Source organism: Monodon monoceros, unplaced genomic scaffold (genome assembly GCF_005190385.1).
Source record: "Monodon monoceros isolate NGI ecotype Baffin Bay Population unplaced genomic scaffold, NGI_Narwhal_1 Super_Scaffold_11, whole genome shotgun sequence".
Classification (NCBI taxonomy): Eukaryota; Metazoa; Chordata; class Mammalia; order Artiodactyla; family Monodontidae; genus Monodon; species Monodon monoceros.
Genome location: NW_021703767.1, coordinates 58,125,199 through 58,147,320, shown reverse-complemented (window position 1 = coordinate 58,147,320; position 22,122 = coordinate 58,125,199). Strand labels below are relative to the sequence as shown.

General features: G+C 43.0%; 1 protein-coding gene across 1 annotated transcript in view; it reads right to left on the bottom strand.

Annotated features, from left to right (window-relative positions):
- PLCXD2 (phosphatidylinositol specific phospholipase C X domain containing 2) overlaps positions 1-18,899 on the bottom strand; it is a 43,823-nt gene extending 24,924 nt beyond the window's left edge. The window contains exon 1 of the mRNA XM_029214840.1: positions 18,174-18,899. Within this exon, the coding sequence (XP_029070673.1) occupies positions 18,174-18,333 (160 nt within the window). The 5' untranslated portion in view covers positions 18,334-18,899. The remainder of the gene's footprint in view (positions 1-18,173) is intronic.
- Positions 18,900-22,122: the final 3,223 nt, after the last annotated feature.

Sequence of the window (22,122 nt, the reverse complement as noted above, 5' to 3'; positions counted from 1 at the left end):
TAGGTTTTCACCAGTGACTCCTTACAAAATGGGCAGGATGTTTAAAAAAAAAAGAGAGAGCGAGAGATCTCTCTTTAAGGCACATAGTAAACTCTTTATCTTAAATATGAACATGTGATAAGGATAAAAAAGTCATTTTCAGTTCATGCAGAGAGAATCCTGGTAAGTGTGGTATCTTTTGTTTGCTCGGCACAAATGAAATATTCATCTCTGGCATTAACGGCTTTTGACATACTTGCAGCAGTATTAAGCAGTGGGTGCGGGTGTGCAAGTCTGCAGACAGAAGCTTGGAAGGACCTAAACTGATCTGCCGAGAAAGGGGAGGGAGCTTGAGAGGCCAGGAGGAGAAGGGGAGAGAAGGAGGGAATCCTAGGGCAGCAGGGCTGAGGAGAGAGAACTGGGAGAGGAGATAACCTAATGCGGAGTTTTCAAAGATGTAAAATTTCACCTCAACATTTCTCTATAAATCACGAATACATATTTTTTAAGTGACAGTGTGAGGGGTGCCATGATATTAACCTGTCTAGAGCAAACACACGTCCTGCCCATCCCAGTTTTCAGGCCCCCTCACACCAGGGGGTTCTCCTCTGCCAGACCGTCCCTCCTTGCCTCAACTTGCCCAGTGCCTGGCCCAGAGGGGCAGACCTCGATTGGGAGTGGAGTGGTGTCACATAAAGATGAGGGGAAGGTGGAAATGTACAAGAGGAGGCTTCCCTCTTGTTGAGATGGACTTCCTTCATGAAAAATCTTTTTCATGGTATGCTGGCGTTAAAACTGGAACACAGGAAGGGTAAGCTGGGACGAAGTGAGAGAGTGGCATGGACATATATACACTACCAAATGTAAAATAGATAGCTAGTGAGAAGCAGCCGCATAGCACAGGGAGATCAGCTCGGTGCTTTGTGACCACCTAGAGGGGTGGGATAGGGAGGGTGGGGGGGAGAGGCAAGAGGGAAGAGATATGGGGATATATGTATATATACAGCTGATTCACTTTGTTATAAAGCAGTGGCTAACGCACCATTGTAAAGCAATTATACTCCAATAAAGATGTTAAAAAAAAACAAAACTGGAACACAAGGGCTAGTATATAAGCATCGATAAACAAGACACAGAGATGTTTAGGGGCATTCTAAGGAGAAAAACCATGCGTAAAATGACAAAAGCGTAAAGTAGAAAACGAGTTGAACATCAGAAACTGTTTCACAAATGCTATCGAGGTAACTACAGCAGCTACAAAATGTATTGTTCAGTTAATCCACACAAATAGGAGACTTTCAAGTATGAGTCAGGGGATATCTTTTCACTCTTTGACTGATGATTGATGTCCACAAAGGGAGCACAGCGCGGCCAGCGGCGGTCTACGGCTATGGCACTGCCGCGTGCGGATGCGCCGCCGAACAGGGGGGCACGCTGCCGGCGCCAAGAGGTTCCAGCTCTGCTCCTCCGCAACCACGCGAGGGCCCGAGGATGAACTTTCCATCAATAATAAATTCCCTGGCCTCACGTGCTATATTTGTCTTATGTGAAGTAACAGATTCCCCAAAAGGATGAGCGAGGCGAGCAAACTGACCAGCCTTTTTTTAATCTGCTCTTGTGGTGCGATAAACCTCCCAGCGATTGTGGTATCTAGGATAAGTATGTGGATGACAGTGTCCAATCCAAGCTTTCCTTTCCTTTTCCCTGGTTGGGTGAAAACAAAGAGAGGGGCACAGGTGAGGGGTTCCTTTCGCCCCTACCCGCTTCCCGCTTACACACTATTGAACTGTCTTCCTCAACTCTCCAATGAGCTAGTGGAAGAAAGATACAGACAATCACCAGACTCCACACTTCCACTGACATTTAAAGGTCAAGTCTCCTTGTATTGTACATAATGATATCTCCCTCCCACATGTGTGAAAAGGACAGCTGTGAGAATTACTGGAGGGAGGAGGGAACCTTTGAAAGTTCACTGGGGCAAAAGGACTCGATTTAGTGCCATTTTGCCGGAACACTTAAGCTGAGGTAGCTTGTTTCATAAAATAAGAAGTTTAAAGAAAATGAAAATCAAAGAATGAATTCATCCAGCTATTGTTTTTCACCTCTGTTGTTTACTTATTTTAATATGGTTACCCTCTCAATAAGTAAAGACTTCTTAAAGAACTGGACCAATGCCCTAAACAAGATCCGGTTTTCAAACTTTGTCTTTCAGAGCAGAGATTTTTTTTTGACTGCTGGGCCCTTAGTGCCAAAGACCAGGTGTTACCTCTGAAAGAGATTCCATCTGTGGGAAAGCCATTAGGCCTAGCTCTGTTTAAATTTCCCCATCTAAAGGAAGAATTTATTCTGGAAGAATCACATATTTAGCATGTTATTCCTTTAAAAATGTACTTCCTCTGCCCCCAGAGCTCATGGAAACCTCTTCATCCAAGAGCTAAAAGCATCCCAAGGACATTCTGTTCACAGCGTTCTCACTTCAGTTCCTTCACTGTGAACTTGCTGGTGATCCCTCACGTCCGAAAATAACTAATAATTTCAATTTATTGTTTACCAAATGTCAGGCTGGGCTGACTTACATGATTGCATTTGATCTCTGCCAGTCCTGCAGATAAGTGATTTATCTGTATTTTACAGATGAGGGGACAGAGGTTCAGGCTGGTTTTGCAACTGTTACCAAGGGTTACCAAGATTGCCAGTGGCTGCCCGGGGACAGAAACCTAGGTCAGCCAGACCCGAATCCACACAAAACCACTCTAGGGATGATGTTATTGTCTTTACTGATAAAGTAGGTCAAATGCATTGTGCATCTACTTCCGATAACATAATGATCACAGGATTTGTCTTCAGAGCTACATGTCTGACCTTTCACCCCAATGCAGTAAAATTGATGGAGAGATTAAAGTGATTTAAAATTTTGTAAAGACATAAAGAATTTCCATGTAGGGACACAAGAGGGCACTCTAACCTTCTTTCAGTTGAGGACACAATTTTTTTTTTTTTTTTTTTTTTTTTGTGGTTAACACAGCTCTGAGCCTTGAATCCCAGTGCTGGTTCTGCTCTGATCACTTGTATGAACTTCAGCTTTTAGGTTCAGACTGTAGCTCAACTTCTCCCTTTGCAAATTTAGGAAGGGGGGTGAAGTGAGCTTTAGGGTCTCTTCCATCTAAAGAATCCAAGGATTCTAACTCATTAACAGCGATTTAAAGGAATATATGACCCTATTTTAACAAGGATTATTAATCACTGCAAAGAAGTAAGATACGTTCCTTTCATACTTGCTACACTTAAGATGAATATGTGCTTATAGATTTAACTTACCATATTTGCAAAAAGCAAATCATTCTCAAGCCTGACAGTGATATTTATTTACTTTTGGCTCATCTGAGAATTTTGTCAAATTGCTGGAGAAATTCTCTCCCGTCACACCGACTCAGGTTGGCCAGTGATGAATCTGCACTATGCTGACTGAACACATTGCCCAGTAGCTCATTTCTCATCTAGCATTTAGGTGACAGTTCCCTTCACTCCAGAATGACTGGCATTTCATTGCTTTGTGGGACATTTCTATGGAATTTATTGTGGGGACTTTGGAAAAAAAACACCTTCCTAATTACCTAGCTTGGGTTGAAAGTTTTCACAGAGAAGGGTTACTTTAAGATTCATTTGACAAACTGCTGAATGGCTGAGATCCAGGGAAGCCCCTCAGCTAGATCCCCTCAAAACAAGAAGGGTTTTTCTCTTTCCTGGTAATGGAGGACTAGGCCAGGAGCTCTGACAGGGGAAAGGGAAAAGGAACAGGGAAAATCCAACAAGTAGCAGCGAAAATTACACCAAATGATGGGTTTAAAGGAAATTTGTACATTACACACAGCAGGGGAAGGAGAAGGAAAACACACCCACCCCGGAAGTGGAGTGTTCTGACAAGCACATGCCTGCTAAAAGCCTCTGCTGGTCTTTCCACCTCCGAGAGGCAGAAAGACGTCTTCCCTGCTGGAGCCTTGCTGGGCCATTACTACACAATCCACTTAAACCACTGGGCTGCTTTTGTTCTCAGTCAATAAAAAGCCTCCTAGACGTTTGGTCTTGAAAAATAAAAGTGGCTTGTTCAGCTGGAACAGGTTAGCAGGCAGTCCTTCAAACACAACCATCCTCATGGGCGCTCAGGCATTAGGGGCCTGGCGTGGAAACATATGCCTCAGATGAAAAGAACACTGCTCTTTATTCCAACCAACACAAGGAACTGAAGTTACAGCCCAACACTAGGTCAGTCTCCAACTCTACGAATGTCTTTTATTCAGATGCAATTAAATGAATTTGGCAAGACGAAGTTTTTACAATCCTAGGATTGTTATCAGGATTTCTGTTGCAATTTGCTTATCTACTGTGTCCCTCAATTTCTTCATTTGTAAAATGGAGATAATGTTAGTACTTACATCACTGAGTTGCAGAGATTAACTGGGTTCACATAAATCAAGTAGAGCATATCCGGCGCCTAGCAAGCGCTTTATAAGTGTTGTATAAGTAAGCTCGTCTTCTGCCTATTATCATTATTATTATTATTACTATTACTACTAAAGCCTTGGGATACCTTGAGAAGACTCTGCCATGCAGTTATAAGATTTTGTCTTACTCTAGGCACTGTTACTCACTCTCTCTGTATGTCCTAGTTTCTCTTTAAATTAACAAGAAATATCTGCTCTTTAAATTCTTTGTAGATATTTCAAGATTTCATGTCTCTCTCCTCTCTCGCTCTCTCCCTTTTTTCCTTTGAACCACTCTACAAGTATACAGACACTGAGTACACAGAGATGACAAAATACAGCTGTGTATAGCGGAAAACAGGTCCTGATGGCATATAACGTGTTTCACTATGGAGGTGTGCACAGAAGTAGTTCTTGAGCTGTTTCTTGCAGGATGAATTGTAATTGGCCAAGTGAAGTGGGCGGTATTGGGAGGGAGAGTGATACGGTTGAGGAAGGAGCACGTTTCAAAGACTGGAGATATGAAAAGAGACAGCATATTCTCTTTCAGGGTGTTCTTTAGGCCTTGTATTGATTGTCACTGGTTCCCCAGAGTCTATGAGATAAGGCATCAAGTGCTCAACAGCACATTGAAAAGCTCTCTCAGTCTGTCTGTCCAGTGCTTTCCCATTTCTTCCTCCTGTTGCTTCTACAGTAGGCCATGGCAGCCCTTCTCTGTTCCCCGAAGGTGCCCTTGCTTTCCCATCTCTGATTTTATTCATGTGGTTCCCTCTGTCTGGGATGCCCTCCCCCCTTTTCGGAACCCCCATCCCTCAGTGCCGCTCAGGTGCCCTCCCAGAGCAGCTGTCCCCTAACCCCTGCCTGGAAGTAACCTCTCCCTTCTACTGGTCCCTAGCAGTTTGCTTGTTCCTTTACTGTGATACTCAACCTCATTCTGCTTTTGTTGGTTTTACTTGAAACTTAGTATCTCTCCTCCAAGATTATAAACTACACCTTGTTAATTTTTTTTAAGATTTCCTAGAGTATCTAGTATGATGCTGTAGGATCAAAAAGGATTGTTAATAATAATAGATATATATCCAAAATTTATGCTTATTTTGTACTAGGCAAAATTCTAAGCCCATTGTAACCATCATCTTACTTAATTCAACACATCGGTTGTGTAGTAAAAAATTTAACCTTGCCCAAAGAGGGGTCTGGTCTTTGTCCTTGGCCTCTGGGAGGTAATCTCTTAAACCCTTGGAATATCCTACCTGATAAGAGTATCTTTGTTTACCTGAGAGCTTTGGGACCACATCAAAAAGTCTAAGGATGAGATTTATGGTGAGGGTTTTGAGTCATGTGGGAACAGGCTTGACCTCTGGGGGGCTGGATGTTGAGATCAGCCATTTGGACCCTCAATAAAGACTCTGGACACCAAGGGTCGGGCTAGCTTCCCGGATTAGCAATACTTTGTGCATATCATCACACATCAACACCAGGACAGCAGCACTGTCCACAACTCCAGGGTAGAGGGAAACTGGAAGCTCCACATTTGGGATTTCCCTGGACACTTCATGTGGCTGACTGTAGCTGTAATAAATAGCAGTTGAGTATAGCAGCTTTCAGGGAGTCCTGTCAGTCCTTCTAGCAAATTATCAAACATAAGAGTGACCTTGACCTTGACCCCAAACTTGCAACTGGTGTCAGAGTGAGGGTGGTCTCGTGGGCTGTGCTTCCTCTTACTTTGCACTTGTGAAATAAGTACTATAATTATATCCATTTTACAGATGAGAAAACTGTATGACAGAGGGTTAAACTTTTTATTTGGGGTTATATAACTAGTAGCTAGGATTTGATCCTAGGGCCACTAAAACAGAACCCATATTCGGAATTACTTCTTTTTTGTGTGTGTGTGGTACGCGGGCCTCTCACTGTTTGTAGCCTCTCCCGTTGCGGAGCACAGGCTCCGGACGCACAGGCTCAGCGGCCATGGCTCACGGGCCCAGCCGCTCCGCGGCATGTGGGGTCTTCCCAGACCGGGACACGAACCCGTGTCCCCTGCATTGGCAAGCGGACTCTCAACCACTGCGCCACCGGGGAAGCCCGGAACTACTTCTTTATACTGCCTCCAATGTGAATAAAAATTAAAGATAGATATAAGATAAAAAAATATTAAGAATAGGCATAAAAACAAACATGTCCTTAAAGGCTGAAGGTGTTTAGGGCAGCTTTTGTAGAAAAGCGTATCATATTATGACTCAGGTATTTAATCTCTATGAATATTGCAATAAATTTGATCTCAACAGATTGCAATTGTGCATATTAAAATATCTCTACGGCCTGAGCTAAGAAGACACTTATTTGTAAAAATATGTATGAGAATTAGGCCTTATGGTTATTGAATATAGCAAAAGATTTGTTTAAAAAACCCACAAAAAACCCTTAGAGTCCTTGGGAACAATCTCATTGTCCCTTGCCTTTCCATTTTAATTACCTGTATGTGACTCAGGTCATAGTCATTTGTCTGTGAGCTCACGTGACTCAAGCAGATTTAACTGCTCTTTGCCCTGTGCTGCTTGGAACACTGGTGGTAATTATCTCCATGTCTGTCCCTGACAGCTGACTCTGAGATTCTGAGGGTGGGATCATGTCTAATTCATGCCCATATCTCCATATTTAGTAAGTTTCTGGCATACAGTATGCACTGAATACATGTATATAGAATAAGTGCAAGCATGCTTACTTAAACGTACAGCTGTTTAGAGAGTTGCTTAGGGCAGATGAGCCTAGGTCTCCTGATCCTTTCCCAAACTTCTCTTTGGTCCATTCATCTTCTTTAAATAGGCAGAGTTCACTCTCTGCACCTTCTCTCCCCCAGCACCTGTACATCCCCAGTTCCATTTATCTCTATTTGTCCTTCTAGCTTGAGTTATCTGGGTCGATGAAGAGGGATGTGTTGGAAAACACAGAGGACAAAAATAAACCAGAAAGAATGATTAAAGGAGCAGCTAGAATAAAATACTGCATTGAACAATTTAAAAGGAAAAGTCCTAGAGAGTGGATTTCCTCCAACTTAAGCCCATGTAAATTATCTTTTAATAACATCTCCTTGGGGCTTCCCATCTCACGCACCTAAATTAGGTCCTTGGGAAAAATCAGCATTTGTAGAGAACTTGACTCCATATGGACAAGTGCGGAAAGGCTGAGGCATCTTTAGGATATACAAAATACGGCCAACATGGATCCAAGGTTCAAGATCAGGGGACTGCTTAGCAGTTTTCCAAACCAAAGAATAATATCTTTAAAGCTTGCCAAGCCAACGGGATAAACTTGACCCATCATACTTGATTATTTTCCATGGGGCATGGGGGAGAGTATGAATTATAGCCATTATACTGTCAGCAAAATCTGAGAGGGCCATGCGGCCAATATAATTTTTAATCAGTTGCCTATTTAATTCATAGTTATTCACAGTGCAGCAAAGCAACTGTGTTTTGAAGCGAGGCAGAACATTTGGAAGCAGAGGATGTTGACCAACATATTTTTCATGTTCTGAGAAGCCAAGGGGCATCCCACTGTCTGAGGACAGACATCAGCCTGGGAATCCGGAGAGCTGGTCCTGGTCTAGCCCAGCTGGCTAGATGAGCTAGAGAAAACGGAAGTAAATCAGAGGTTCTCAGGGTGCTTTCAGACCTGGAATGTTGTCAAATGAAGTATTTATATATAAAAACAAGTGCAGGTAGAGCTTCTCTGGTTAAAGGCCTGTCCAGACAGTCCCACTTCTGGCCTAGAGGTGTCCTTGCGGGGCTCAAGGGGGAGTCAAGCCTCCCAAGAACTCTGCAGGGCATCAAGGTAATTCATTGCTCTAGACAGTCTCCAAATCAGCCCCAACAGCCTATGATTTATGTGAGTCAAAGGGTTTTCAATCCCATGTATGGGAGGCATTTTATATAGTTGGGGATCTATTTTTCTTTGAAAGACTTTCTCTTCCTTAAATGTCCAATAGATGCTAATACCCAAATAAGACACTGTATAGGTAATTCATTAATAAGAAATTCCTCCTCTAGTTTGCTAATTATCACCCTGCTCTGTCTCTGAACAGATGGCATCATCTTTGGTAAAATAACACCTCACAAAGGGCACTTGGTCATCCTCTGACGGGCGTTCTCAGTTCTGGGATAATCATATTTTAACAACCTTTCCTTTTAACACAAAAGAAAGAACAATACGAAGGTTTAGGGAAAACAGGAAAATGTTTAGGGTAGAAGAAAAAGTTAACACTAAACATTCTATTACAAAATTCTCCTGCTTTTACTAAGCCTCTTGGTGTAACCCTGAATGTCCATGTGTAAAATAAATCGTATTTGATAATGTGGTAATGTAACTAGAAGCTTCCATTTCACAGCTGGTCTGTGGTGTATCGCACATAGCTAACCCCTCCCCCGCCCCAACCCCAAGCTGCCCATACGGTAGGGGAAAGAGTGAAACAAATGACAGAATTCATGCCGATTAAGCAGAACACTAAATGAGCCTGGGAGGGTCATTTATCTGGGACCAGAAGTTGAGGACAGATTTCCTGAAAGAAGTAAAATTTTAGTTGAAATCCAAAAAATATATATATGAAAAAATGAAGACACTAAATTCAAACTCAGATCATCTTATATTGAATATGACAGTAGCTGTGAGGGAGGGTAGGGGGTTGGGCAAATTGTAAGATTTAGCTCTGAAATCATTTCCACTGGATGCTACTACGCTTTCTCCCAATTCTGTAATGTCCCACGGGTACCTCAAACTCAGCATGCTCCAAACTAAGCATGCCTGTTTCCCTCCATCACCCTTAAAACTGCTCCCTCTCCTGTATCCCTATTTCTGGGAATGCTATCCCCCTCCTCCCAGCTACCCAAGACAGTTATACCTTCTCTTTTACCCTCCAATGAGTCGCCAAGTCCTGCTGACACTTCCTCCTATATATCTCCTGTGCCTGTCCCTTTTCCTTCATCTACACTGTCTCTATCTTCCTCAGGTCAGTATCATCTCCCACCTGGATGACCTCAGCAGCAGCCTAAGTGGTCTCCTTGGTTACAGTACTTCCCAACTCGAATACCTTTTGTGGACTGCAGCCAGAGTGATCTTTCCAAAACACAAAGCTGCTCTGTCATTCATCTAACACCCTTCCCTCACCTGTTAAGGTAAAGCTAAATCACTTTAACATGGCTTAGGAGACCTCTCAGTATCTGCCACTTTACTCCTTGCCCCCTCCTCCTTGCTTACAGTAAATAAACTACAATGAACCATTTGGGTTTGTTAAGTGGGCCATTTTCTCTCTTCAAGGTCTTCACCCAGATTGTTTCCTCTCCTAGGACACTCCTAGCCTTGCTGCTCTAATCCTGGGGGCTAGTTCCTGTGTATACTTCAGACTGCAGTATATTCATCACTTCCTCCTGGGGGCCTCCCTAGACTCGCAAGTCTTCTTAAGATATCCTTGCTATAGGCTTCTTCCACCGGTAATCTCTACCTCTCATCTTACATAGCATATTGTATTATGACTGTTCGATTAAATGTCCATTTTTCCAACTAGACTGTAAGCTTTTGAAGACAGGAAACATGTCTGTATTGATCATCACTGAATCACCAGTGCCCAGGAGAGAGCCTGGCATATGGAAGGTAATCAACATATATATATTCAACAGAATGAAAGAAATAATGAATTTCTTATATTACCCCTCAGCATCCCTAATAACTGATGGGTCATTTTGTTTCTCCTCACCCTTATGCCATTGTTTTAGGGCTTTTAATCTATTCCTGACCAAGTCTTTCAGTGGCTGCTTTTTGCCTTCGGGATAACATTCAATGTTTAATCTTGGCATGATACATAAGGCTCATTAGCCTACTTTCCCAGCTTTATCTCCATTACTTTCTTTAAATGAAATCGATGCTTGGGTTTCCTCAAGGAAACCCTATCTCTCAGTCCTTGGTACCTCTGCATTGTGTCACTCTTCTCTCTACCTGTAGCACCTGGATACTTACTAATTGCTCTTTTATGATTCAACCCAAGGGTCATCTCCTCTTGGAAGCCCAATCTACCAAGCTTTCCTCCTCCTACCAGTAATGGAATAGGTACAGGTTTTCTAAGTGTTATTGTATCCTATGCATTTTTCTCCATGGTGTTTGAATTTTGGCTTTCCTCTAAGACCAGAACTACATGAAGAGCAGGGAGAAGAATCCTATTTATCTCCATATTCACCTAATTTAACACAGCACCTTACACAAAAGGGCACTTGATAAATATCCTTTGAATAAATACTTTCCCTTTAAATGAATACATCTTTAAAGTACAGGCAATGAGAACCAAAAGAAGCAAAAGGAGCAAACAAGCACCAGTAATTTTTTTTAGCCAATCTGACACGACGTGCACATATAATTCTTAGGAGGATATATATGGACACCTCCTGCCAGGACGATCACTTAAACTCAAACCCAGGGAGGGAGGGAGAGAGGGACACTGTCTTCACCTTTATCTGTTCAGCATGTTTTTTTTGGTCTGGCTTCAACTGCACTTTAAGAATATTGTTTTCAGCATATAAGCTTTCAAAGCGTACATGTTCATAAAATATTCCTCTCAGTCTGCCAGAGTCTAAGATTTCTCAGTCCCATCATTAATGCAGATGCCTTCCCACTCCAAGACATTTGCATTACGAGGTACAACTGCTGCCTATTTTTTTCTTTATTTAGATTTCATTAGGTCCGTACAGAGAAAAAAAATACTGACAGACTATCCCCAGAGAAGACATAATACCTTCCAGCCAACAGTTCTAGAATAATTGGAAATTAATTTTTAAAACAATGTCAACTGCTTAGTAGACAATGAATCCAAAAAAGAATGCCTATCTTTCATAGATAATACAAGCTAGACAGCCCCCTGAGAGCAGTGCAGGCCTCTGTGGCCAAACCCATGTGATCTGGGAGCCACCTAGAGATCTCGTAATGCCATCCTCCCAGGTATTGTTTGAGCCTCGTGGGCATTCAGCAATATAACCCACATTCCTATAGATGTGAGAAAGTGGAAGGACTCCTACTTACCCACGTGCGTGTAAATACTCAGACAGATTTAGTCACAGTTCTCCTCCACCTAAGTTTGGTTCTTGACATGTGTTCAAATTCTTTTCACACACACAAATACGCCCACCTATTACAATGTCCATAAAAAATCCCTTCTCTACAGGCCTGGTTTGAAACTCTAATTAGGGTTAGTCAGCATTTACAAAGTGGTTTGTGCTTTTCCCAAAGGCAAAGTTACAGGAGCTGAAGCATTTCACCACCATTCCCTCTAGTGTGCCTGCAGTTATAAGCTCTTAGAGGCTGGGAAGAGATGTGGAGCCAGCCTGTCACACAAGGTAGAGGTCAGGTCAGAGCACGTGTCAGAAACCAAATCCTCAGCCTCAGAAGCTCGTCTGAAACAGCAGCAATGCAGGTGACAGCGACAGGCTCCTAGGATCTGAAATGTCAGTGGGCATGTCTTGCAGGATCTTTATAAAGGCGAAACAATAGCAGGCAGTAGAATTGGGGATCTCTTGAGGGTGAGGCTAAGGTCATGGCTCAGTGTGTGCGCATTGTGTGTGTGTGTGTGTGTGTGTGTGTGTGTGTGTGTGTGTGTGTTGGGTGATGGGTAGTATGTGTGTGTTTGTGTGTATGTGTGGGTGATGCATATATCTGGAGGGACAATGAAGCTATTCCACGGCTGGGGAAGGAGTTATATATGTAAAAAGATTTGTTTAAAGGAAAGCATTTTGTAATATTCCTTCTATTCATCTGGGAACAAAATGACTAGGTTAAGAGGGTAAGTGATGGGGCCAGGAGGAGAGCAGAAGCAAAGTTAGCAATATGGTCCTGTCACAGAGACTTAAATTTTTCCCAAAGGTTTTGGATGGCTGGAGATGACAAAGTTTGACAGCTGAACTAGGGATGGGAGGACAAAGTAGCTAAAGAGGATTTTCTGGCTCTCTTGATCAGCTGCCCTCAGATTGCATTTAAGACTCATTTGGTACTCACATCCTGGGCAACCCTCCATGTAGCCTTCCCTTAACTCGAAGTCCCCTTGAGGGGATGACCATTCAAGTTATCCTGATCTGATCAGACAGAGAACATTGAGCCACAGGGCTTAATTGGAAGGTCAGCTCCTTAACTAGATTGCAAATTACCTGAGGGTATAGACTGCATTTTACACCTCTGTTTTTGTTCTCCATTTCAGACACAGGCTTTCAATAAATGACTATCATGATTTTTTTAAAAGACACATTATTTTGTGACAGACTCTGTTCTTAGTGTGCAACATGAATTAATTTAATTCTCACACTAACCAAATGAGGTAGTGCCATTACTATCTGTTTTACAGAGAACACTGAGGCACAGAGAGGTTAAGTAATTTGCCCAAGGTCACAGAGTCATGAGGGGCAGAGTTGGGATTCAAAACCAGACAGCGTGGCTTTAGCATTAATACTCTAAACCAATCCATGATTCTGCTTCTTACAGACATGGGTGATTCCTGAGTTCCTTGTGGCTTTTGTGTGATTGGGGCAGGGAAAGGATCTCAGGAAGTGATGAACCTTCTTAGAAGAGAAACCTACTAATGCAAACACTAAATCATAGCCTCTTTTTATTCCTCACCATGATCACCCAGAGGAAAAAAAAAAAGAAAAACAACAACAAAAACTTATTCCCACTTAAGAGGCCATTTTGGTTCCGTGTGATTTTTTTCTTGATTGGGTCAGCCCTGGTAGATTTAGCTTGGTCCTTGGTTTTCCACAGTCTCAGATTCTGTAGGACAATGAGTCTCTTCTAGGGCCAACTCATGGCTCATGATATCCCCAAAGTGGAGCCCACCTAAACTTCTTGTTCCAGAATGTATCTTGCACCCTTTTGGGTCCCCATCTCTGTGAGATGCACCTGATCCAACTTCCAGAAGCAGGATTTGAGTAATGATTCCCTACGTCCTGCCCCCGTAATGATTTTGTCTCCCTGTCGCACATGTGGGGAGTGAGTGAGGGACCACAGGAGAAGAGCTATAGAAATTGCCAAGCGGTCAAAGGCAGGACTGCATAGGAAAAGGATAGGATTCCAGAAAGGTGAAAAAGGAGAGAAGGGGATGTCATCAGCAAGATGAGAAGAGAGAACGCTCCGGGAATTGGAGAGCAGTGAGGAGGTCTGAGCAAGGGCTGACACTGGAACGGGAGAGGTCGGGATACAGGCCAGGTCAGTGGAAGGAAGGGGAACAAGAAATGAGAGCAGGCTGAGGCTGCAGCCAGACAGGAAACATGAGACGCTTACATCTGACAAGGGAAGAAGGAAGGCAGAAGGGATGCGGGGTGAAAGAACTGTTCCTAGGGCAGAAATGACACAGAGGTCTGCTTCTGACCCTTCTGACCATCTTACTCTGCCTGAGAATTTCCATTTCTAATGGGGCTCAGTGATGAGTCTTATCTAGAGCTACGGGAAAACTATGCAGAAGATAACAAGAAATGGATTGGAAAATATTCCGAGTGTTTCATACGGCATTCCCAGAAGGAGAACCTAACCTATCTGTTCAGTTTAGCTCTGATCACAATTGAAAAAGATGGTGGCTGCAAGCCACTTTTCCAGCATCCTTACTTTCCTGTTCCATGCACTAAAAGATCCACTCAGCAGTTACCAGTGACAGAGCTGCTACCCTGTACTAGGGCTTAGGATTGTAAGGGGAAATAAGCCATGTTCTCTGTGTACAAGTTGTTCACAGACGATGTAGAAGACAGATACCTAGAAATAACAATGTGTGGAGAAGGGCAATGATAAAGATATTAACAAAGCATTACTGAGGGGCAGCAGAGGGAGTCCTCCAGCCATTTCCCCAATATATCTCCATCCCTTAGCTTAATTGGCTTATTTCAAGTGGAAAGCCCCCTTCCCAATCCTGACCCCCAGGCCACATTCCTTGAAATTTTTGACCATTTTTCAAATCCCACGTCAAATGCCATTTTTTCAACAAAGTCGTTCCTATTCTTAAAAGCTGAAATTAATCTTTCCATTCTGTGTTTCTGTAACACTTTATTTACATCTCTGTTATAATATTCACCCCAATTAGTTTTTTAAAATCGTGTATGGTGAAGATATGTATACACATATATGTGTGTGTGTGTAAACCTCTCTATCACTAGGATGTAAGCTCATTTGATAGCTTGATCCACCTTTGGTTCTGCCACAGGCCTGAGCATGGAGGTTTCTTAAAACGTACTCAGAGTCTGTTCGATTTGAACTACTCTACAGTCGATTTTAGGATGCTAAAGTGAGAAGACCTCGCTTCCTTCTGGCAATTGTGATTCTTTGATTGCACATGCCAAAAATAATTTCTTGTTCTGAAGAGGTATAGGAGAAATGACCTTCAGACAAAAATGACCCAGTCATTCTTCTATGTTTAGAGGTGAATAGGCAAAAAACAAAAAAAAAACCCTTCAAACTAATCAAAGAATTTTTAATTTGGAAAGGACTCTACATTTCATTTAATCCAACATCTTAATTACAAATGAGGAAACTAAGTCCTGAGAAATTTGGATACTTCTACAGTGTCACACAGCCAGAATCAACAATATCAAATTTCGAGACCCTTACGTTCAAGGTTCTTTCCAATAAACCAAATTGTTTACCTTTGTTAAAAAGAAGGGAAAAACATGATTAAAAAAAGAGAGAGAAATAGCACTAAAATATACAGAGAAGAATTCATGGAAAAGCTGTATACATTATTGAAAAAAATTTTTCCTATCAGTCCCTTTGTCCATAAAGAAAACCATGCTTTCACTAACATCAGCAAAATTGTTCGTAGAGTTCAAAGCTTTACTTTAAAAATCTGACTTTTGCAGTTTCCAGATGTTTTTACCCTTAAGGTCTCCAATTATTCTACACAGTTGGCAGGGAGAATTGTTCTGAGGTTCTTCTCCAAGATATGCCAATATGTTTGGGTGACAGTGGTCATTAACAGGTGTTCTTAACAGTTGTGGAAGTGAAATAATACATCAAGGCTTTGTTGAGAGGTGCAAGTTCACACTTGCTCTCTCCCATCATGACTTAGGCAAATGCAGCAGATGCACTCAGATCAGACATAGTTTACTCCATCCCGGTTCTGCTATTAATGTCAGAACCCCTGCCTTTTTTCTGCCCTTTCCCGCATCACTCCTACCCTACTCCCACCCTGACAGAGCTGACCCAATATTACAGACGCCCTGGGGCGGCACACGCAAGCACACATGCACATACAGAATAGGTCTAAGCTCTAAATTTGAACTGAAAACTTACTGGATTCCAATTCCAAATAGGAATAACTTACTGGGTTCCAGTATATATATATATATGGATATATATATACATATATGAAAATTATATATTTATATTACATATATATAATATGTACACACATCTGTGTGTATATCTAGCTAGATAGTGATTTATAATTGCTCAGGCAAAAACCACCTTGTTTTAAAAATTCTTTCATTTGCTGCAGAGGATAGACTGTGAAAACTGGTTTTCAGTTAGAGAATTCTCCCCCCTCCCCCCAGCTGCTCTGCACTTCCCAAGGCCTCCTTAGGGGCACAGGGACAGTGCGTGGGTTTTGGAGCCAGCTACATAGGGGCTTAAATATTAGTTCTGCTGTTTACTACTTGTGTGATCTTGAGAAAATTACTTAACCTCTCTGGACAGTAATTTTCTTATTTCTAAAATGAGGGTGTTCCTACCCATCTTGGAGGTGTAAGGATTTGAGGTAATGTATGCCAGTGGGTGCTGCATGGGACTGCTCAGGAAATAATAGCTATTATGATGAAGGTGATGATGACGGGGAAGAGGAAGAGAGGAAGAGGGAGCAACATGGTGGCCTCCACTTCCTGAATGCTGTCTGTATTTCAGAACCTCTCAGTAAGTCTTGGCAGAACTCGACTGCCAGTCCTTAGCTGGGGAATATTCAGCTTGAAGTAGGGAAGGGAGAGCCAGTGGTGAGGCAGGGGTGCAGGGGTGGGGGAGGAGGGGGCATGGCTGCCACTTAATATGTGATTTTCTTGTTCCCACGGTGGCTAACCACAGAATTTCCAGCAGGCCCCACTATCGACAAACTCTGGCAATTCTAGTAACTGGGAGATACCCTATAGATTGCAGAACAAACGCCCAGCTCCTTTCTGCAGTCATGGGGTCAGAGTGCACAGCCACACCATGGGCAGAGCTGCTGCTGTGGTTTGAACTGTCCAAAGTACAACAGGAAGGAGGAAGCCCCAGCCTACCCAGACGTGCCCCAATGATAAAGCCATTTAGCGCCTGCCTAAGATGCCATTCTGTTTGCAAACACATACTATTTGCTGTAGCACCTGACAAAACAATTCCATCAGAAAGACATATGACTCATGTTAAAAGATGCCTGTGCAACGTTTCAGCGATGACTCCACAGGTGTCAATTAAACATGGAAAAGACCTGTTCTGAAGCATGACCATATGGCATTTCCCAAGAAGCTGTAGTCAATGGCTGATAAAACACAAGTGATCATACCTATAAAGAGATTTAGCAACCCTCTCCTTGCTCAAAAGCAACAAGAGCCCATGAGGACAATGAACCCGGAACCTCCAAAAGAAGAGGCGACTAAGGAAAGGCTGCACCTGAAGCCAGCATGGCTCTTCCTCATGCATAGAAAGCAAAGACCTGGGGTTGCGTGAGGTCGTCTTGTCTGCCACCAAAAAGCAGACTGATCCCAGGGATGGCTGGGAGTTTTTCTGGTAGTCTAGGGGTGAAGTCAATTGTTATGTCTACAGGTGAGAGAAAGGACTGGCAGTGGTCCATTCCCCTGCTCCTGGGAGTGCTCGCCAAGCATCAGAATCTAGGACTTTGCCCAGCACATGAGACCAAGTTCACTGTAGTCCAAACCTCCTTCCCTAGAAACCAAGCTTTAACCAGCTTTTGAATGGAAGGAAGAGGACACACTTAACAAATCTAACGAGAGTGATGTCACAGTACAAAAGCCCCAGGAGAGAGCGAGTGGCTGGTGCAGAAGTGCTTTTCAAGGCTTGGTTCTAGATCAGCCAGGCAGACACCTGTATATATATATAGACAAAGCTTCAAACACCACCACCTCATCACACCTAATGCCTGCTTGTGATGAGCACCTGCATTCTCAATTTCTATCTTTTCCAACAACAATAATATGTGTCTTTATACTCAGTCCTAGTTCTGAACCTCTTCTTAAATGCTAATCTGTTTCTTGTTTCTCTGCTACGAAAGGTCAAATAAATGAGAAAGGAAATACTTTACAGTGTTAATGTTGATCCAGATCTACAACTGTTAATGACTTTTTACTCATTACCCTTGATCTCTCCTTTTAATTTTGAGTGATTCAAGAAACGCACCCCTCACATACCCTGGCCCCAACATTAAGAAGGTAATGTTCTTAGAGTCAGTCTATCAAGTAAAAACAAAACAAAACAAAAAGACCCAAACAAACAAAAAATGGCGCTTCCATTCTCGAGTCCCTTTTGCCAATGATGCAGCGTACTTAAATCTCTTTACAGCAGCTGCTTCAGTGTTAAGTTTTTAGTTAGAAATAAGAAAGAGGTTTAGTTAAGGTCACTGACAATTATTTTCTCAGCACAATAGAAAAACAGCCCAACCCATTAACAACACTAAAATGGCAGAAGCAAACACAGTGGGAACAAGTAAGGACAGAAGAATACCTGGGATTGCCAGATTGGAAAGGGGGACGTTGTGGAGGAGAGGAGGGAGCGAGGCCATCCAGTCAGCATTGCAGACCTCCAATGTCTTTGTCCCGCTGGGACTGGGGGAGCAGATGGTCCCCATCCTGAGTTTCCTCCTTACCTTCCTAACTGCTAGCATCCCTTTCTATCAGTCAACTGCTCAGGCTCAGCCCAGTGCCACTCACTCAGCGATCATAATTGCCCGGGCTCTCTAACACTTCAGGGCCACCTTTGTCACACCAGTCTTGCCAAAAGGCCTTTCTGCCGGGGGAGACGGGTTAAAGACGTGGTTCCCCAGCCCCCAGCACCTGCAGTCCGCACCCTCTCCGGCCCGCCGCTGTTCCCTTAATCTGCTTAGACTCGGCTCCGTTAAACTTCTTACGTTCCCCCTCTGGAGCCAGGGAAAGGTAGGCCCCTCGAGATAAATCTTACAGAAACTGAACGTCCTACGAGCAGCCACGCCCAGAGCCACTCACACTACAGGTACCCACACGGCGGAAAGACACGCCGGTGGGTCTACATACACGTGAGCGCCCGGACGCACCATCCTCAGCCTGATTTACGCTTTTATGTCTGTCACTGGGCTGGCACATAAGCTGGGCCTTCCTGCTCTCCCTCCACCGGCTCCTCGCACAGGTTCCGCTGCCCTGTGGCTTCCAGAAGGCGCTCAGAAGTGTAACGCAGAAGGCGCTCAGAAGTGTAACCTGCGGCGTCCGGACTCCCGGCGGCCCCGCCCCACACTGCCGGGCAGATTTGCCGGGAGACGCGGCTCGTGATTGGCCGCTGGCGGAGAGCGCTCCGATTGGTCCGCGCCCTCTGAGCGGCGCCCACCCCTCCGCTGCCCGGCCTCCCTTGCTCTGTTACTCCGGCCTTCAAATGTGTAGACGGCCGCTGCTGCAGCCTGCACGCTTGGACCAGTCAGGTCTTGGATCGGACAGGTCTTTCCACGGGCCTTTCACGCTGTCAGCACTCAGAGGTTAAATGCAACCATACGATTCCTTCCTTCTTTCCCCTACACACACACACACACACACACACACATACACACACACACACAATGACAATTACACAGAGAGTATTACATTTTCAATAAACCACAAAGGCAGCAGAAATATGAGAGGTAAAGAGGCTGAGAGGCTGAGAAAGGTGCCGTATATCATATTTGGACGACAACATCAAGGGCAGTTTGTGTTTCAACCATTACCTAATTAAGATTCTCGTACACACCACTTATTCCCATTTTACAGAGAAGGAAATAATGATACTTTGCAATTTTATTGTCTGTTGTTTGGAACCTTTTTCCAAATTCTTTGTCCCATTTGCTCTTCAGAGTATCCCTATAAGGCAGGGGGGGTTGGTGGTATGACCCCCTTTTCATAGACGAAGTCAAAGTTTGGCGGCCTCGTGGGAGCAGTTCATGTGGTGGCACTATTTGCAAATCCCATTTTGGAATGAGATCCTCGAGCCCTGAGGCTTGTAGGCATAGAAACCCATTTCTCTGCTTTCTGCAGTGTTCCCTGCGCTTTCAAATGGTCCCTTTCCACGGTGTAAACTTTAGGGTCTTTAATGATAAGCGAATTTTGCACACGGATAATCACAGGAACACCTTGGCAAACAGGCAAATCAAGAAAAACACCCTGACCTTGACGGTGGGGTCCTGGAGGGCTTCAGGCCAGGCAGCGCCTCAGTGACTTAGGAGGGCTTACGGGAAAAGGAAGGAGCAGCCTGTGTGCCAAGAGAAGACTGACGGCTCGTGTACAGACAGACCCGCAGGTCCGCTGATACTGTCACCGAATGGCCCCGCCTCATCTCCAAGGTAAGTACACAGCAGCAATGCAGCTACTTTTCTATACACATAACTGCTGTTGCATAGTGCCCTCTTTTGACATCTTACTAAATTTCCTCTTCTGGGCTATTATTAACATTCATTTAAGCCTGCTTTTTCAGCCTTTTGAGCTGTGTAATATTACCAAAAGTTGTGTTTGTTTGTTTCCTGGAGGAGTATGCCTTGGTTAATAAAAAGAACGTCTACACTATTTATCATATAGCTTCTGATTCTTAAAGAGCACTACAGTGTAGTGCTGTACATATTGGGAATATGTCACCTAGCTGTTTTGTTCAATGAAATGCCACCCCCCCCCCAATCACACTATAGATTTACTTTTGAAATGTCACCTTTCTGGGCTTCCCTTGAACTTAAAAATTTTTTTTTTAAATCTCAACATAAAATTTTATGAAAGCTGCCTAAGGCAAACAAAAAGTGTTCTTTAAGCTTTACTGTGGAATGTCAATTTCAGTGACTTTTTTTTCTTATTTTTCAGCTCTTAATGGAAGGAAGGCACAGAATAAGAAAGCATTAAACATTAGACTTAGAGTCATCATTGTGTGAGGACCTGAAAACAAGAGAAGTGGAACGAGTTCACAATGAGACGTTTTGCACACCTGACAGCTTTCAGTCAAAACTACTTGGTTTGTCTAAGAAAACATTTCAAAAGAAGGCAGCACGCTCTCCATATATTCTTGAGTCAGTCCTGGAAGAAATTTTTCAAGTGAAAACACAGCCTCTAGTGCAGTACTTGGCATATAGCAGGTGTTCTATAAATATTTGTTAGAAGGAGGGAGATGCTTGGTAAAACATGCTCTGCTGGGTTCTAGGTAGTAACTTAGAGCAGTGCTTTCTAACCTTTAATGTGCAAAGCAACCATATTCTGATTGAGTTCGTCTGAGATGGGCCTGAGGCTCTGCATTTCTATCAAGATTCTAGCTGACGCTGATGCTCCTGGTTCAGACCACACCTTGAGTAGCAAGGCCTTGGGAAACAGCTCACGTTTGCTAGGTGGGAACGTGTACTGTGTTTTCACTCTCCTTTCCAAGGTTTTATAATATTTTTATATCACTTTTATAATGAAAAAATAAATTTGCATTAAAATCCCAGCTAAGAATTTCTAAGTATTAGAGAATAATTTTTCTGTCACATAATGTAATGGAAACCAAATTATGAGTGGGATGTTTATACTATGCCACAATTGCTTTGGGAAAACCATATAATTTTTTAAAAAAATTAATATTTACAATTTGGGTAGTTAATATTTTCTTACATACTGTCTTATGAAATTTATCAGAGAGGAAACTAAATTAATAGAAGGACTGAAATTTTAAAACAAGTCAATTTTAATTAGCAATTACCACCAAGGGAGTGCTTATCATGTACAAATCATTTTGATAGGTGCTAGGAATGGAAGAAAAGTTAAATAAAAGTTGGTAACTGATGAACCTCAGATGATATATAATCCAGGAGAAAAGAGAATCAAATATGTGAATTACAAAATGTAACATGAGGCTGAATGAAGGGATAATAGAGGTACATGTGGAGGACAATAAAGAAGTATATATTTGATGGGGGAAGGGCCACAGGATGCATTATTAGAGGAGGTGACATTCAAGCCAGGTCCGGAATTCTGAGAAAAGTTTCTGCAAGTGGAAGGTGGGTGGAGGGTTTTGGCATGGGAAAGAGATTGTGTAGCTGAGAAAATGTAAGCAAAGCTATGACAATGAATGGGAGATGTGAGAAGCAGAAAACACACAAGAGTGGCAGCACGTGGGATATGTGGGAAATACAACTCATTTACTCTCACTGAACCATCACAAGAGCCCAATGAGTTAGCTACTATTCCTATCCCCATTTTACAAAGGACACTGAAGCTTAGAGGCTACATAACTCTGCCCAAGAGCTCATAGCTAGTGGCAGAGCTGTGACTCCAGTCTCTTGATCATTGTGCCAGTGGCTTCTCATTATATGTTACCCATTATTTTTGTAAACCTGGTAAAGGATGTTTATGACCAAAGTACTTTAAAGAGTTTGGACATTTTTTTTCCTATGGATAAAAGGGGCCATTGCAGATTTTTGAGAAGGGGAGTAAAATGATTG